The sequence below is a fragment of the Balaenoptera borealis genome, assembly GCF_965194805.1.
Source record: "Balaenoptera borealis genome assembly, chromosome: 19".
NCBI classification, from domain to species: Eukaryota; Metazoa; Chordata; class Mammalia; order Artiodactyla; family Balaenopteridae; genus Balaenoptera; species Balaenoptera borealis.
In genome coordinates, this window is record NC_138878.1 from 12475373 (window position 1) to 12492465 (window position 17093).

The 17093-nt window shown below is 39.0% G+C and overlaps 1 protein-coding gene across 2 annotated transcripts in view; it reads left to right on the plus strand.

The window, feature by feature from the left end:
* Positions 1–18: 18 nt before the first annotated feature.
* Positions 19–17093, plus strand: part of SF3B3 (splicing factor 3b subunit 3) — a 47670-nt gene continuing 30595 nt past the window's right edge. Inside the window, exons 1-8 of one of the 2 annotated variants that reach the window (XM_082369785.1) lie at positions 19–171; positions 2581–2718; positions 4934–5260; positions 5960–6132; positions 7141–7282; positions 9355–9467; positions 11634–11771; positions 12568–12671. In XM_082369785.1, coding sequence (XP_082225911.1) covers positions 2649–2718; positions 4934–5260; positions 5960–6132; positions 7141–7282; positions 9355–9467; positions 11634–11771; positions 12568–12671 — 1067 coding nt within the window. In that variant the 5' untranslated portion in view covers positions 19–171; positions 2581–2648. Of the gene's footprint in view, positions 283–2580; positions 2719–4933; positions 5261–5959; positions 6133–7140; positions 7283–9354; positions 9468–11633; positions 11772–12567; positions 12672–17093 lie in introns of both variants that reach the window. The other variant, XM_082369786.1, reaches the window with a different exon arrangement.

The window sequence follows — 17093 nt, forward strand, 5'->3', positions numbered from 1 at the left end:
ATATACATTCTTCAGGCGCCGGTTGGGGACCTTTTTCCGTCGCGCGCCAACCGGAAGGTCCCTGGCTTAGGAGCTAATGGAGGACGCCGGCGGCTTGGCGTTGGCGGTTGTTTAGGGCTTGAAGGAAACTGAGGATCTGTCGGATATCTACGCCATCCTCCTGGCTGCAGGGTAAAGAGACAGCTCCCCGACCTCCCCGAGACCGGGGAGGCGGATAGCGGCCATGTAGGAGGGTGGGCCGAGCCTGTGGCAGGGGTTTCTGAGGCATCTTAGGCCCGAGAGGTACGGGAAAGGGAATGCTTGGGGCGGCTTTAGGGAATCGTCTCCCGTTTCCGTTCACAGTGTGGGAACCAGGCCTGGCTCAAAATAAGCTTTCTAGAAACTGCCTACCTTTTAGGCGCTGGGGGAGATGTGAGAAGGAGCAGGAGGGACGTCTTCTTCTGGAGAAAGTAAACGACACACGGGAGGGTGGGAAGATCGAGGGTGTTAAAAGTGTAAATAATGGAAACAGCCTTTGAAATCAAGACTTTTGTATTTGTATTTTGGCATTTGGGCGATTTGTTTCCTTCTCTGATCCTCATGCGGTGATGTTCTTTTGGCACATGGAGAGGGGTGGAGGGGGCAATCACAGGCTCATTTCCTAGTATTCACAGGCAGGAGATAGAAGTGGGGGAAATCAAAATTTACCAAGTTTGGGCCGTTACTGGTTCCTGGTATATTGTTCTTGGCTGGTCTGCTTCCAGATTGCAACTTCCTCCATTTCCCAAGATAACAATACTTGGGGAACCTGGATCCAACTAGGTTTGGGGAAAATGAATTCCAAAGATAGTAATGGATAGCATAGGCTGTAAAGCTTTTCCAGGTTTCAGAAGTGGCCTGTGGTTTCCTCTGTTGTTTTCTAAAAAATTCTTTATTTTTAACGTAATCAGTCCTGCAACACAGATCACATTAACAACATGGTAGGGCTTTCATTGTAAATTGTGTTGTTGATAACTGGAGATTTGAAATTATGTTTGCAATTTTATAGTAAGAGCAAGATGCAACAATAAATTATGTCTGAGAATCACATTCACTACTTTTCAATTAAGAGCAACTGCAACACATTCTCTGCCTATTTTTTACCCAGACTTTAAGCTGGGCACAACTTTCCCTGGAAATTTCCCAATGTCTAAGCCCTACTGGGTGTGTGTGTATCTGTGTCTCTGTGTCTGTATGTTTTTTCTATTTTTCTTCTTGTAGGTCATTTCTCACTCCCTTCTTGTTCCATCTCAAGGCTTTTTCCTTCTTTCCCTGTGATCCTAGAAGAACCTTCCTTGGTTTCCTTGATGTTCCTTGGTTTCAAGTAGGAGAATGTATATCTCTCAGGACCTGTTTCCAGACTGAAGGATTTTTTCCTCTCTTAGGCACCCTGCTCTTGCCCAGCCCCAAAATGATTATTATTTATAAGGACATTTGCTCATAATTTTCTTTTCTCATTTAACAAAACCAAACTCATACATTAATTACACAGTGATCACTTTGAATTTCTCAAGATCCCTTCCTTTTGGAATTGAAGAAAAATAGCTCAGTTTATTTTCCAGCAGTAAGTGTGTATAGGTGTAGTTTTGGTAATTCTTTTATGGTAGAAGTGCATCAGTTTGCAGTCTTCAGTTCTGTCTGATGAGAAGAATCCTTTTCTGTGACCGTATACTCCTTTGGGGAGGCTTGCTCCTGAAGTGACAGTTCAGTTTAGAGATACAGTCATGCACATATGAATGGCCTATATATGAAAGATTTTCTTTGCAGCAGTGTTCATAATAGCAAGAGATTGGGAAGAAACTGAATGTTCATCAATAGGGTGTTGGCTAAATGAATTGTGATATACCCGTTCAATGGAATATTATGTAGTTGTAAAATAAAAATGAGAAAGCCTTTTGTTTGTTGCTATCTCAAAAGATAGGTAAAGTGATAAAAAATCAGTTGCACTATGATGTGAGTGTATGATATACAGTATCCAGCTTTTAGTTAAAAAGAGATAATAGACAGTATTAATATATATTTTTCTTTGTACATACAGAAAATATCTGGAAGGACACAATATAACTTGGTGAAATTGATTCCTCCAGGGAGGAAAAGTGGGTGGCTAGGGAATGGATGGAGTCAGCTTTTTGCTGTGCTTCTGAATTCTGAACCATGTGAAAGTAGAGCCTATTCAAATACAAGTAAATGTAGACCTACTTAGTTTCTATCACAATAGAGTCAAATAGACAGTGTTGGTTTAATGGTACAGATCCCAGCTCCCAGCGATTTTACTACTTGTTATGTGACCTCAGGCAGACAATTTAATTTCTTAGCTCAATTTTCTTATCTGTAAAATTAGTGTAATATTGAGTACTTCATAGGATTCTTGTGAGATTGAAACAGGGTGTATAGTAGCATAGTGCCTGGTATGTAGAAGGCACTCTTAATTATAAGTATGTTGTTCCTCAATAGGCCTTACTTTCCTGGTTCTGCTGTCTTCAGCCAGAAGTTCCCATACAGAAATGTCTGTTAAAATAACAGTTGCACAGCTGATATTCTTCTGCTTTTATGTGCCCTTAGCTTGCTTTGACTTGGTATAACCAAGGCCTGGATTGTGGAGTTCTGGGTGGCTCAGTGTTACTGCTACCATGTTCCTGTACAACTTGACCTTGCAGCGAGCCACTGGCATCAGCTTTGCCATTCATGGCAACTTCTCTGGTAAGTTTTTCTATTATTACCTTTCTGAGCTTAACATTTAAAAAAAATTTTTTTTGCCCGCATGACGCGGCTTGTGGGATCTTAGTTCCCTGACCAGGGATTGAACCTGTGCCACCAGTAGTGGAAGTGCGGAGTCCTAACCAATGGACTGCCAGGGAATTCCTAACATTTTTAATATTACTAGTTTTATGCTTCAAATTGCTTTTTCAATATCAAACCTTTTTTCTAAAACAAATTATGAAAAAAATCTTTTAATCATTAGAGAATATTGTAATTTATGTGATGCTTTACAGTTTCTAAAGCACTTTGGAGTACTTGATCTTCCAAAGGACCTTTGGAAAATAAGGTGGCCTGATAAATGATGGCATTGAGCAAATGAGAATGGATTGAGGTGGGTAGGAGTGGCATATCAGATAGGATAGGAAGCCATTTAGGCATTAGATAGTGAGGATCTGTATTAGGGCAGTGAGGATAGAAAGAAAGAGAAAATATGAGTTTGCAACCTGGGTGGCAGAGAAAATGACAGTAACATTGATAGCAGGTTACTTGAGACCAGAGAGTGTGTTTGGGGAAGGAGGAACTTGGATATTTTAAACATTTAGTTTAAAGGTGATGACAACTCATCTGGGTGGAATTACATAGCAGGGAGAGATGGGGACAAGTTGACTGTTACGTATTTGGAGGTGTTGATTGCAGTTATGAAAGCAAGTGAGGTTTTTAGGAGTCAGTTTAGAAATAAACAGCATATATTAGATGGTAGCTTTGAAAGGTCTTTGAGATATTATAGCTAACAGCCCCAAAAGTTAATATGATTTCTTAGAACAATAGACTTAAAGATGGGCTAGAAAGAGCCTTTGGTAATTTTTAATTTTACGAAGCAAAACATTATATGTTTTTTTTGTTTTGTTTTTAAATTATTTATATTTGGCTGCGTTGGGTCTTCATTGCTGCACGTGGGCTTTCTCTAGTTGCGGCGAGCGGGGGCTACTTTTCGTTGAGGTGTGCGGGCTTCTCATTGCGGTGGCTTCTCTTATTGTGGAGCACGGGCTCTAGGTGTGCGGGCTTCAGTAGTTGTGGCACGCAGGCTTAGTTGCTCCGCGGCATGTGGGATCTTCTGGGACCAGGGCTTGAACCTGTGTCCCCTGCATTGGCAGGCAGATGCTTGACCACTGCGCCACCAGGGAAGTCCCCAAAACATTATATGTTAATGTCGTTTGTAGACGACTCCGAATTACGCAGATTGATGGCAAATCTCAGAAAAATAAAAAGGAAGTTTAAAAATAACTTGTGTGACCATTTTTGAAAAGTTCTTCTTTGATACTACTTTTTTTAGATGCTTTAAATTCTGGGAAAAGTACCTTTTTTTTTTTGCCTTTAAATTTATTTAATTTATTTATTTATTTTTGGCTGCATTGGGTCTTTGTTGCTGCGTGCGGGCTTTCTCTAGTTGCGGTGAGCGGGGGCTACTCTTAGTTGTGGTGCGCGGGCTTCGCATTGTGGTGGCTTTTCTTGTTGCGAAGCATGGGCTCTAGGCGTGTAGGCTTCAGTAGTTGTGGCTCACGGGCTCAGTACTTGTGGCTTGTGGGCTCTAGAGCACAGGGTCAGTAGTTGTGGTGCACGGGCTTAGTTGCTCTGCGGCCTGTGGGATCTTCCCAGACAAGGGCTCGAACCTGTCCCCTGCACTGCATTGGCGGGCAGATTCTTAACCACTGTGTTACCAGGGAGGCCCAGGAAAAGTACCTTTTAAAGTAGAATAAATTAACTTAAAATACTAAGCCCCCAGCTCAGTTATATTTATCTTTTGTGGCTTTTTTTCTTTTTTTAAATTAATTTATTTTTTTGGCTGTGGCAGGTCTTAGTTGCGGCAGGCGGGATCTTTCGTTGCGGCCTGTGGGCTTCTCTCTGGTTGTGGTGTGTGGGCTTCAGAGCGCGTAGGCTCTGTAGTTGTGGCGTGTGGGCTCTGTAGCTTGCGGCACACAGGCTCTCTAGTTGAGGCACGCAAGCCCACTAGTTGTGGCGTGCGGGCTTAGTTGCCCTACAGCATGTGGGATCTTAGTTCCCTGACCGGGGATTGAACTCGTGTCCCCTGCATTGTAAGGGGGATTGTAAAGATTCTTTACCACTGGACCACCAGGGAAGTCCCTTTAGTGGAATTTTGATCCATTCAGGTTACTAGTTCTGATTGTTCATGATCTTTATTTTTCGTGTTTTTCAGGAACCAAACAACAGGAAATTGTTGTTTCCCGGGGAAAGATTTTGGAGCTGCTTCGCCCTGACCCCAACACCGGCAAAGTACACACTCTACTAACTGTGGAAGTATTTGGTGTCATCCGGTCACTCATGGCCTTTAGGTTGACAGGTGGCACAAAAGACTACATTGTGGTTGGCAGTGACTCAGGTCGGATTGTTATCCTGGAATACCAGCCATCTAAGAATATGTTTGAGAAAATTCACCAAGAAACCTTTGGCAAGAGTGGATGCCGCCGCATTGTTCCTGGCCAGTTCTTAGCTGTGGATCCCAAAGGGCGAGCTGTTATGATTAGTGAGTGACTTACTCTGTTGACTTTTTGACTCTTAAAGAAGCCCAGTTCAGGATAACAATGCTGTGATCTTGGTAGTGTGCCAGGAAATCACTCAGCTGGGTAAAGTTTGGATCATTTTGGATGTTTAAAGTTTAAAATTGCTTTTCCTTTTAAAACAATGGGAGAAGTTTTAACACACCTTTTCTACTTCTTATCTAGTTGGAAATGGGTGTTTTTCCATTTCTTTAAGTGTAGCAAAAAGGCTGCACTGTAAGATTTTACATTATTAGACAATGAATATGGTTGCTTTCATCAGCCTGAAGTGATGATTCACATTCATGTCTCTTCTCTGATAAATATCTTGAAGAAAATTCTGTGTATCTGATCAGGCTTCCAGAGGGCAACCTTCTTTGACCAGTCACAAAATCATTAGATCTAATTCAGAGAATAAAGCTGGCAATTCTATGAATTATTGTTTAGTTTGTCATAAAAATTTTTGAAGAGTTAGTGGGATATTAAGATCCCTATTAGGAAGGAGGGGGTAAAATTATGCTCTTGTCTATTTTAATGATAGAGAGCAAAATCCTAAAGCATGCATACACTTGTAGAGTTAGTGCTGGCTATTAACGATCTTTCAGAAAATAGTGATGTGAATCTAGCTGTTCTGTAGCCTCTCGTTTCATTATCTGGAGTTTTCTATGTTTTGTCTCCTTCAACAGGTGCCATTGAGAAACAGAAATTGGTGTATATCTTGAACAGAGATGCTGCAGCCCGGCTTACCATTTCATCTCCACTGGAGGCCCACAAAGCGAACACTTTAGTATATCATGTGGTCGGAGTAGATGTGGGATTTGAAAATCCAATGTTTGCTTGTCTGGAAATGGATTATGAGGTAATGGCGGGGGGGTCTCAATCTCTCTACCCACCTTTTCCTTCCCCTCCCTTCTCCCCTTCTCCCTCCTTTGGGTTTCTTCCACTCACCTTGGTGCTTTCCTGAGATTGTTTTCTTCATTGTGCATTTCTTATATCTTACTTGCTCACAATTTTTTTTTTTCTATTCCAAATACCTTTCTGAAATACTTTGGAGTGTTTCAGATTTTACCTGATTTGAATAGTCTCCCTGTGGAAACGGTATTTATTGGGAAAAGCTCCCTGAAAAAGGAGGTGAAAGTGTATTTGGGATATTTTTTCACTGGGAGATAGTGAAAGATGGGGCATGCCATTCTTTTGCTTGAGAGGAAGGCAGTATTTTCTAGTAGAGCTAACCCTGGTCTCAGAAATAGAAAACCTGGGTTCTTGCTTCCACTCTGCCATTACTTAGTGTGAACTTTGGCAAACCATTTGGCATCTGTGGACCTTTGCTTCCTTGTTTGTGAAATGGAGGAATCCTGATGCCCTTTTCAGCTATGTTTGTTTGTTTGTTTAAATAATTTTTATTGGAGTACAGTTGATTTACAATGTTGTGTTAGTTTCAGGTGTACAGCAAAGTGAGTCAGTTATACATATACATATATCCACTCTTTTTTTTTTAATTAATTAATTAATTAATTTATTTTTGGCTGTGTTGGGTCTTCGTTTCTGTGCGAGGGCTTTCTCCAGTTGCGGCGAGCGGGGGCCACTCTTCATCGCGGTGCGCGGGCCTCTCACTGCTGCTGCCTCTCCCGTTGCGGAGCACAGGCTCCAGACGCGCAGGCTCAGTAATTGTGGCTCACGGGCCCAGTTGCTCCGCGGCATGTGGGATCCCCCCAGACCAGGGCCCAAACCCGCGTCCCCTGCATTGGCAGGCAGACTCCCAACCACTGCGCCACCAGGGAAGCCCTATCCACTCTTTTTTACTTTCCAGTTTTAAAAGTTTGATTTTATGGTACTGATTAGTCTCTGTGCCACTGTTATTCTGTAGGAAGCAGACAATGATCCAACTGGGGAAGCAGCGGCTAATACCCAGCAGACACTTACTTTCTATGAGTTAGACCTTGGTTTAAATCATGTGGTCCGAAAATACAGTGAACCTTTGGAGGAACATGGAAACTTCCTTATTACAGGTACTTTTCTCTTAGAGCTGCTCTGTACCATTTTGCTTGGTCCATTTTATGTTCAAACTTAGCAGTGTTTGCTTAATATGATTTGGAAACTATAATCCATTTGTAGTAAACCTGAGTGCCTTGTCTATGTTTTGGCAAGGTTAGAAATTCATGTGGTGGTTAACTCTTATTCTCTAATGGGGGCAGGGAAGAAAAGAGAGCAGTCAGCTTGGAATATTGATTACTATTGGTTGCTCTGGTGTCTTGACTGTAGTCAATCTTTCACTCATTACAGAAATCAAAACATGGCTCTGTGAAAAGACAAATGTAACTGTTACCAAAATTGATCCAGGAAGAAATTAAGAACCTGAATAGACCAGCATTTGTTAAAGAAATTGGAGCAATAATCCAAAGTTTCTTTCTCTCAGAAGATTTAAGGTCGAGAATTTTCAGGGACCTTAAATTTCTCCAGAGATTAGAAAAAAGAATAAAAACTGTTGTACCACTTTATGAGCCTAATATAACATCAGTACCAAAATTAGAGAAGGATAGTAATAAGAAAAATTTGCAGGCTGGTTATACTTGTGACTATAGGTGCAAAAATCTTAAATTTTAGCAAATCAGATCAACAGTGTTTTAGATGCACCAGAGCAAAGTATGATTTTTGTAGGAGCTCAAAGATGTTCACCATGAAGAATCAGTATTAGTTTAATTCATATTAAAAGACTAAAGGAGGGCAACTGTATTTGTGGTAATCTAAATTTCATCAGGCTTGAGTAAGACAATGATCCAGTCCTTTCTGTTTCAAGTCATTTGCACTTGAATTGATGTCTAAAGTGAAATATGTCAGTTGTTGGGGGAGGATTTTAGAGAAGAAAAGTACAAAACAGCACTTGTCTTTGAGCATTAAATCTTAGGAAGAGACTTCTTATATATTAAGCAGAAGAATTTTAGAAAATAGATTGTATTTAATTACTTGCTGTAATGTATTATTGTACTTCTCATTTATGAGGGTTTCATTCATTAAAACAAATTTTTACTGAGCCTCTACAATCAATATGTGCAAAATCAGTCTACTGGGCCCTGGGACTGCAGTGATGAAAAATTAGATGTGGTGTTTCCTTTTATGCAAGATTGAGCGTAGTGGTGAATATGTGATAGTAACAAAAAAATTGCCAGTGTGCCAGATGGTATGACAGCATGGAGGAAGGGTCCCTAACCTAGGGAAGGAAGGCAATGCGTCAGAGAAAGGTTTCAGAAGAAGTGCTCTCAGCTGAGAACTGAGTACTAGTTAGGAGTTAGCTAAGTGTAACGGGGGTGGAGGAGGAGTTTCTGTTATGGCCAAATGGAACAGAATGCACAAAAGCCCAAATGCAGGAAAAAACATGGTTCATTGAAAGAACTGAAAGCTCATTGTGATTGGATCATTGGCGGTAAAGGGATGGGGTAGAGGTGGGAGGTAGCTACTGAGGGATTTTTAAGCAGGAAAATAATGACATGTTAAAGGTGAACGTTTTTAAAAGATCACATGCTTACATTTTGGTAATGGAATGGAAGGTAATAAACCAGGAGATTGGTCAGGAAGCTGTTTCACTAAACCAAGAGAGATTCACAGCATGAGGACTGCTAAGGAGGTAGAATCAATAGGGCTGTGGGAGAGGGGAGAATTGAAGGATGACATCCTTGTTTCTGGTTTGGTCTGTTGGTCGATGGCAGTGTTCTCTAAGGTGGAGAACCCAGGAGGTGGTTTGGGAAGGAACTCTGCACTTGTTTATGAATACGTTCATTTTTAAGCTGCTATGGAATATCCACGTGAGAGTGTCCAGTAGGCAGTTGGATTATAGGTCTGAACCTAAGAACTGAGTTCTGGTCTTGGAGCTAAACATTTAGATGCATTATCAGAGATCTGGAGATTCCCCAAATGGTGCCCTATCCTTGTCTAGCATAACTGTCAGGGAAAAGAAACATTGAATGTTTATCACCTTTAGGCACACTGTACCTTCAAGTTGTGCTGAAGGAGGGAAGGAATTGAAGGCTAAATTGTAATTCATGGTTATGTCAAATCATTGCTGAGTTTCATTTTCTCTTGACAGTTCCAGGGGGGTCAGATGGTCCAAGTGGAGTGCTGATTTGCTCTGAAAACTACATCACCTATAAGAACTTTGGTGACCAACCAGATATCCGCTGTCCAATTCCCAGGAGACGGGTAAGGTCTTTGTTTTCCATAAGAGAAAATATATTTGTGTTTGTGAAATGAACTTAATTTTTGTAATTACAGTGTGGTCTCTTAATTTATATGTTAATCAAGTTTTAGTTTCTTTGTAAATGTTGTTTTTAATAAAGCCAGTAAAATACCTTAGCAAAAGCAAAACAAAATCTTTGAGAAAGGGAGTTAAAAGTCAACACAATTCTATGTTGTACACCTGAAACTAGCGTAATACTGTAAGTCAATTGTACTTCAATTAAAAAAAAAAAAACCAACACAGTTTTCATTCTCGAAGAACCTATGGAGATTATCAATTTGAAATTTCTGAAAGTTTCTAGTTTGAAGAATCCAGGTGTATTCATTGGAGATAAATTGTGTTTCATTCTCTCCCACCCCACCCCATTCCAACATACAGAAAAATCTAAAAGGAGAGAATGGTGAATTCCTGTATACCTTTCACTTAGATTCAACAATTAATACTGCTTTGCTACATTTGCCTTTTCTTTCTTATGTATCTACAAATTTTTTTAGGCAAAACCATTTGAAGATAGCTTGTATGACACTGCAAGAATTTCCTAAGATGTAGCTCCTAAGAAGGAGGAAATTTTCCTACACTATCAATATTGTGCCCAAGAAATTTACCATTTTGAGTAATACAGTTATCTTATGTACAGTTCTCTCATTGTCTCCCAAAGTTCACTTATATCTACCTTTAGTCTCCTTTAATTTACAATATTTTCTCTCACCTTTGCTTTTGTTTTTTTATGATACTGACATTTTTTTTTAAGAGTCTGGGTTAATTTTCTTGTAGTTTGTCCCCTAATCTTTTTCCTCATGATAGCATCCATGTTATATTTTTGATAGAATTATTACTTAGGTGCTGATATATATTTCTCATTACATTACATTAGGGGCACATGATGCTGATTTGGTTCATTATTGGTAATGCTAAATTGATCACCTACTACTTCTCTTTGTTGTAAAGGTACCTTTTCCTTTTTGTAATTGGTGTGGAAACTAGTGAACTCTGAGACTGTGTAAATACTCTCTTCCCCCAAATCTTTTCACACAGTGGTTTTCCTCTCAGTCAGTTACTACACTGGTGGTTGAAAATATTGCTTTATTGCTTTTAATTTTAAGTTTACTGTGGAAATCATTAAGCATACAATTGGGCCTCCATATCTGCAGGGTTCTCATGCATGGATATGGAGGGCTGACTATTCCTTGTACTACCCCATTTTATATAAGGGATTTGAGCATCTGTGGATTTTGGTATCTGTGGCGGCTCCTTGAACCAATCCCCTGCAGATATCAAGGGATGATTGTGTATATAATGAACTTCTGTGTACCCAGCTTCAGCAGTTATCAATAGCACATGGGTAATCTTATTTCATCTCTGCTTCCTCAATCTTTCCTCTCACCGCCTATTGTTTATCTTTTTAATATTAATTTATAGGTGCTGAGGTTAAATCTTTTAAGACTTAGTTTATCTAGTACATGGTATCTGAGTAAGATTCCATCAATTTTAGAATATCTGGTAAGATTAGCAAGTTAAATTCTTGGTAAGGAGTGATAAGTGATTCAGTTTAGTTGATCAGAAATTTATTAAGCACCTGACTGCCAGGTGCTGTACTTGGCTTTGGGGCTGCAAAGAAGTATAAAACATGTTTTGCCCTTGAACTTACTCTGAGAGAAATACAAAATGTTGGAAACATTAAAAAAGAAAACCAAAGTCCAGCCAAGGGGGAATGCCCTTTGGAAATCAGGGCTGATGATGATGCTTTGGATGGTATTGTCGTGAACATGTAACAGTCTTTTATTCACAGCCTGAAATGATGATTCTTTAAATTTCATGTCTCTTCTCTGACATTTTTCTCTGGAGGTAGTTCTTGCCTTATTGATCTGATTAGGCTGTAGAGTGGAATTGTGGCTTTTTTTTTTTTTTTAAAACGTAAGCTTTATTATGTATTTATAGTAGACTAGAATTTTTGATTATTGCGTTTTAGTCTTGTGACTGGCAGGCTGCTCTGAGTCAGAGCTTGCATGGAGAGGCTCCAGATGCCTCTAGGCCTTGGATGGCCTGTATGATCCTTGTCGGTAAAGTGTTGAATTCCAGAAAAGGAGTACTCATTTCCAAGATGTTGGTTGTGTATTTGACTTTGCTAGAATGACCTGGATGACCCTGAAAGAGGAATGATTTTTGTCTGCTCTGCCACCCATAAGACCAAGTCAATGTTCTTCTTTTTGGCCCAAACTGAGCAGGGAGATATCTTTAAGATCACTTTGGAGACAGATGAAGATATGGTAAGTAGACCATGGAGGGAGGGAAAAAAATGAAAAAACCTATTTGTTGTGGTTAGTCTAGTTAATGAAACTTTCTACAGTTTCATCCTAATTTTAATATAATTAAGTAACCTTATTTTAAAAACTGATATGTGTGTGCATTTAAGGTTTACAGAGTGGTTTTATAAACCATTTGTTCATTACAACTACTCTCTGAGATAGAAAGGATAATTTACAAGTTAAAAAAATGGAAACAGAATGCCTTAAAAAGTGGTTGCCTAAGGTGTTAAAGCTTTTAAAGTTTGGAACTGGTACATGAATGTAGGTTTTCTCCCTCTGGTTAACAGATTTTTGGTCTGATCCCATATAATGTGAGAATGGGTAATGCCGTTTCTAGTGAATAACAAGAGAAAGCTCTCCATGTCTCCTGAAAACTGGTAATATACATGATCTGTTACTTTTTTCATCCCATGGAAGAGTGCTGAACACTGGGTGATTTCTTAGATACCTGTTTAGCTCAGGAGGTGGCAAGTTTTTTTTTGTAAAGGCCAGGTAGTGAACATTTCGGCTTTTGTGGGCCATGTGGTCCCTGTCTCAACTACTTAGCTCTGCCATTGTGGCACAAAAGCAGCCGTAAGCACCGTGTAAACTGCGTGGCTAGCCTGAGGGTTGTAGTTTGCTGACCGCTGGTTTGGATATGAAGGACAGTATTTTATTTGCTACTTTGTTTACTACACTATCTTATAATACTGGGCTATTTTCCATGGCGTGGCTTCACTTGCCTATACACTAGAATCTTTTTCTCTTTCCACTCCAGGTTACCGAGATCCGGCTCAAGTATTTTGATACTGTGCCTGTTGCTGCTGCCATGTGTGTGCTTAAAACAGGCTTCCTTTTCGTAGCATCAGAATTTGGAAACCAGTGAGTAATCCTTTTATTACCCCATTTCACCCTGGTTACTATAAAAGTTGGCAGGAGGGAGATGTAGTTTCAAGGCTGTGGAGCTTTTCCCAAGAATGTTTTAGTTTCTTCAGAACAAGTTTTGCTCTCTTTCCCCTTTTATATCTTTCTCTTGGTGACTTCCTCTACTTTAGTGGCTTCAATCAATACCTGTGGGTAGCTGCAAAAAAACAGTTTTAAAAGTGATCTCTCCTAAGCTTTTTGCTGGACATTTCATTGAATAAATATCTATTGAACTACTTAGTATTAAGTATATGTTCCACAGACACTTCACTTGTATAAATCTGAAGTTGAACCTCATCAGAACCCATAGCTTCCCAGCCACATCACCAACCCTTCCAACCTCACTTTTTTTTTTACATTCTTTTTTTTAATATTCTTTTCCATTATGGTTTATCATAGGATGTTGAATATAGTTCTGTGTGCTATGCAGTAAGACCTTGTTTATCCATTCTATATATAAAAGCCTACATTTGCTAACCCCAACCTCCTAATCCATCCCTCCCCCAACCCCTCCCCCTTGGCAACCACCAGTCTGTTCTCTATGTCTGTGATTCTGCTTCTGTTTCATAGATAGGTCCATTTGTGTAATATTTTAGCTTCCACATATAAGTGATGTCGTATGGTATTTGTCTTTCTCCTTCTCACTGACTTCACTTAGTATGATAATCTCTAGTTGCATCCATGTTGCTGCAAATGGCATTATTTTGTTCTTTTTTTTTTTTAAGTTTTTATTGGAGTATAGTTGCTTTACAATGTTGTGTTAGTTTCTGCTATACAGCAAACTGAATTAGCTATACATATACATCTATCCCCTCTTTTTTGGATTTCCTTCCCATTTAGGTCACCACAGAGCACTGAGTAGAGTTCCCTGTGCTCTACAGGTTCTCATTAATTATCTATTTTATACATAGTAGTGTATATATGTCAATCCCAATCTCCCAGTTCATCCTACCTCCCTTCCCCCCCAGTATCCATATGTCCGTTCTCTACATTTGTGTCTATTTCTGCTGTACAAATAAGTTCATCTGTTTCATTTTTCTAGATTCCACATGTAAGTGATATTATGCGATATTTTTCTCTTTCTGACTTCACTCTGTATGACAGTTTCTAGGTCTATCCACATCTCTGCAAATTGCAGAGTTTCGTTCCTTTTAATGTCTGAGTAATATTCCATTGTATATATGTACTGTATCTTCTTTAACCATTTTTCTGTCAATGGACATTTAGTTGGTTTCCATGTCTTGGCTATTGCCATTCTCAGTATTTCTGTTAATGTCTGATGGGGCAGTTCCAGCATCTTGAGTGTAAAGTCTCGATTTTGCTGTCCTCTACAACTTTCAGTTGAATGCCAAGTTGTTTTTACTTCTGTATCCCTTTTTTTTGGTGTTAGTCTGAACTAGTTCCCTAGTTTGCTTATTGCAGTTCATTGTCTTTCCTGTAAAACTTGGCCTTTTATAGAGTCATCTCATTAAGCAGACAAGACACAACCCTGATGAAATCATTTCCCCATCCCGTGTTATAGTCTCTGATGGCTTTTCATTGACAAATGGCTTAAGTCTGAACTCTAGCCTTGAATTTAAGACCAGTATTGAAGACTCCAAATTGCTTATGAGATAAGCCGCCATGGTCTTGCTTTCTAGTTCAAGTTTTGCCAGTATCTGCTAAAGTGTGTGCAGATCACTTACCTAATGCTATTTCTTCGTAATGATAATGAAGGTGTTGTCTAGAATTCTGCAATTCTATTCCAATTTTGCCTTGTCTCCAGTTGTTCTCCCTTTCTTTAACATGCCTTTTACTCTTCCTCATTGACTATTCCAACGTCATTACTCCTTTTCCCAGTTTGTATACCTCTTTTGATGCATTTTTCACATTTAGCCTGTCATTATGACTATTTTCATCCATTTCTAATTTTTTAGTTTTTTAACAAGGAATTTTCATTGTAGAAAAGTTAGGAAAGTTCATGTAAGCAAGTATGTCTCCTGTAATCCTTCCACCCAAAGATAACATTTTTTTTTGTGTAGCCTTCCTGTGTGTGTATATATTTAAATGTTTCTATGGAATTGCAACTATGCACTATATATTGTTTTGTAACCTGCTTTTTTTTTACAGTAGTAAATAATAAATATTTTTCTTTACCAATATGTACAGATCTTTAACATTCGTTTTTTGTTAGCACCTTTTCTCTCCCCCACTTTTTTGTGGTAAAATACATATAACAAAATTTCCCATTTTAACCATTTTTAAATGTTCAATTTGGTGGCATTAATTACATTTACAGTGTTGTATAACCATTACTGCCATTTTTCCAAACTTTTTTATCACTCCAGACAGAAACTCTGTACCCATTACGGAATAACTCCCCATTCCCCTTTCCTCCAGCGTCTGGTAACCTAGGTGGAATCATACAACATTTGTGCTTTTCTGTCTGGCTCATTTTACTTAGCATAATATTTTCAGAGTTCATATGTAGTAGCATGTATCAGCACTTTATTCTTTTTATCTCTGAATAATAATGCATTGTATGTATGTATGTACCACATTTTGTTTATTTACCTGTTAATGGACACTTGGGTTCTTTCCACCTTTTTGGTATTGTGAATAATGCAGCATTGGACATTGATGTGCAAATACCTGTTTTAGTCTTTGTTTTAAATTATTTCGGGTATGTACCCAAGAGTGGAATTTCTGGGTCATACCGTAATTCTCTTTAACTTCTTGTGGAACTGCTAAACTTTTTTATAGCTGCTGCACCATTTTCCATTTCTAATGTATGAGGGTTTTTGTGGGTGTTTCATACAAATGCCAAACACTAATAAGTACTTTTTGTTGTAAGCATCTAGTAAATGTTGACTACTCCCATTCTTGTTATTTTACTCTGATAATGTAGAAAGTTTTGGAAAATGAATAAAAGAGCAAATAAATAATGAAAATCACCCATAATCCTAGTATTCCAGAATAGTTACTTTTTAACATTGTATCTGCTTACAGTGTTTTTACTTTCTTGTATTTATATGTAGTTTTATTTTAGAGAACTGCATCAGTCTATAAAAAACTATTAGTCTACTATTTCAAATACGCAGTATATCCTAAAAATCTTTCCATGTCAATAAGTCTGTATTTTTCACTTAAAATTATTTTGTTTTTTTATTATGGAAATTTTCTATCGGGCACGTAACAAGAGAGAATAGTATAATTAATGAACTTACGTGTGCCCATCACTCAGCTTCAACAAAGGCCAACCCATGGCCAGTCTTGTTTTATTTATACCTCCCCCAAATAATAATAATTTCTTTTTTAAAAATTAATTAATTAATTAATTTTTGGCTGCATTGGGTCTTCGTTGCTGCGCACGGGCTTTCTCTAGTTGCGGCTAGCGGGGGCTACTCTTCATTGTGGTGCACAGGCTTCTCATCACAGTGGCTTCTCTTGTTGTGGAGCACAGGCTCTAGGCGTGCAGGCTTCAGTGGTCGTGGCACGCTGCCTCAGTAGTTGTGGCTCATGGGCTCCAGAGTGCAGGCTCAGTAGTTGTGGCACACGGGCTTAGTTGGTCCGCAGCATGTGGGATCTTCCTGGACCAGGTCTCGAACCCGTGTCCCCTGCATTGGCAGGCAGATTCTTAACCACTGCGCCACCAGGGAAGCTCAGTAATTTCTTAATATAATAAAATAACCAGTCAGTATTCAAATGTCGATATTGTCTCAATATTTCATAAGTTGATTTGTTTGCATCAGGATCCCAGTAAGACTCATACATTGCATTTGGTGTAGAGAAGGCATTTTTAATGGCTACATAATATTTTATGGCTCTACCCCCTCTTGATGGATATTTAGGTTATTTGTACTTCTGCTATTATAACAGTGCTATAGGTTCTCTCGCCTTCTGAGATGGCCCACACTCTGTCTGTGGAGTGCATTTCTGTCTAAATAAATCCACTTCTTACCTATCAAAAAAAAAAAACCCAACAGTGTTATAGTGAACGTTGTAGGTGTATCTTTCTTTGCATGTTAGCTGAATAAAGCCATAGTTTAAATTTCTATATGCGGGATGAAATTTTGATAGGGAATGCCAAATTGTACTTCAAAAGATGACATCAGTTTACATTCCCACCAATGGTGTGTGAAATCTTTTTTCTTTTCACTACATGAAAAAGGGAGAGTTAATAAGCTCTTAAAGATCATTGAGTAAAAATGGGCAGTTCAGTCAATAGAAAAATGGGTGCAGGATTTGAGCATGCCTTTCATAGTAAAAGAAATACTAGTGGTTTAGAAGTGTAATATGTAAAAAGATTTTCAAGCTAATTCATAATTGAAGGAATGCCAATCAAAATGAGGTGTTGGGCTTCCCTGCTGGTCCACTGGTTAAGACTCTGTCTTCCACTGC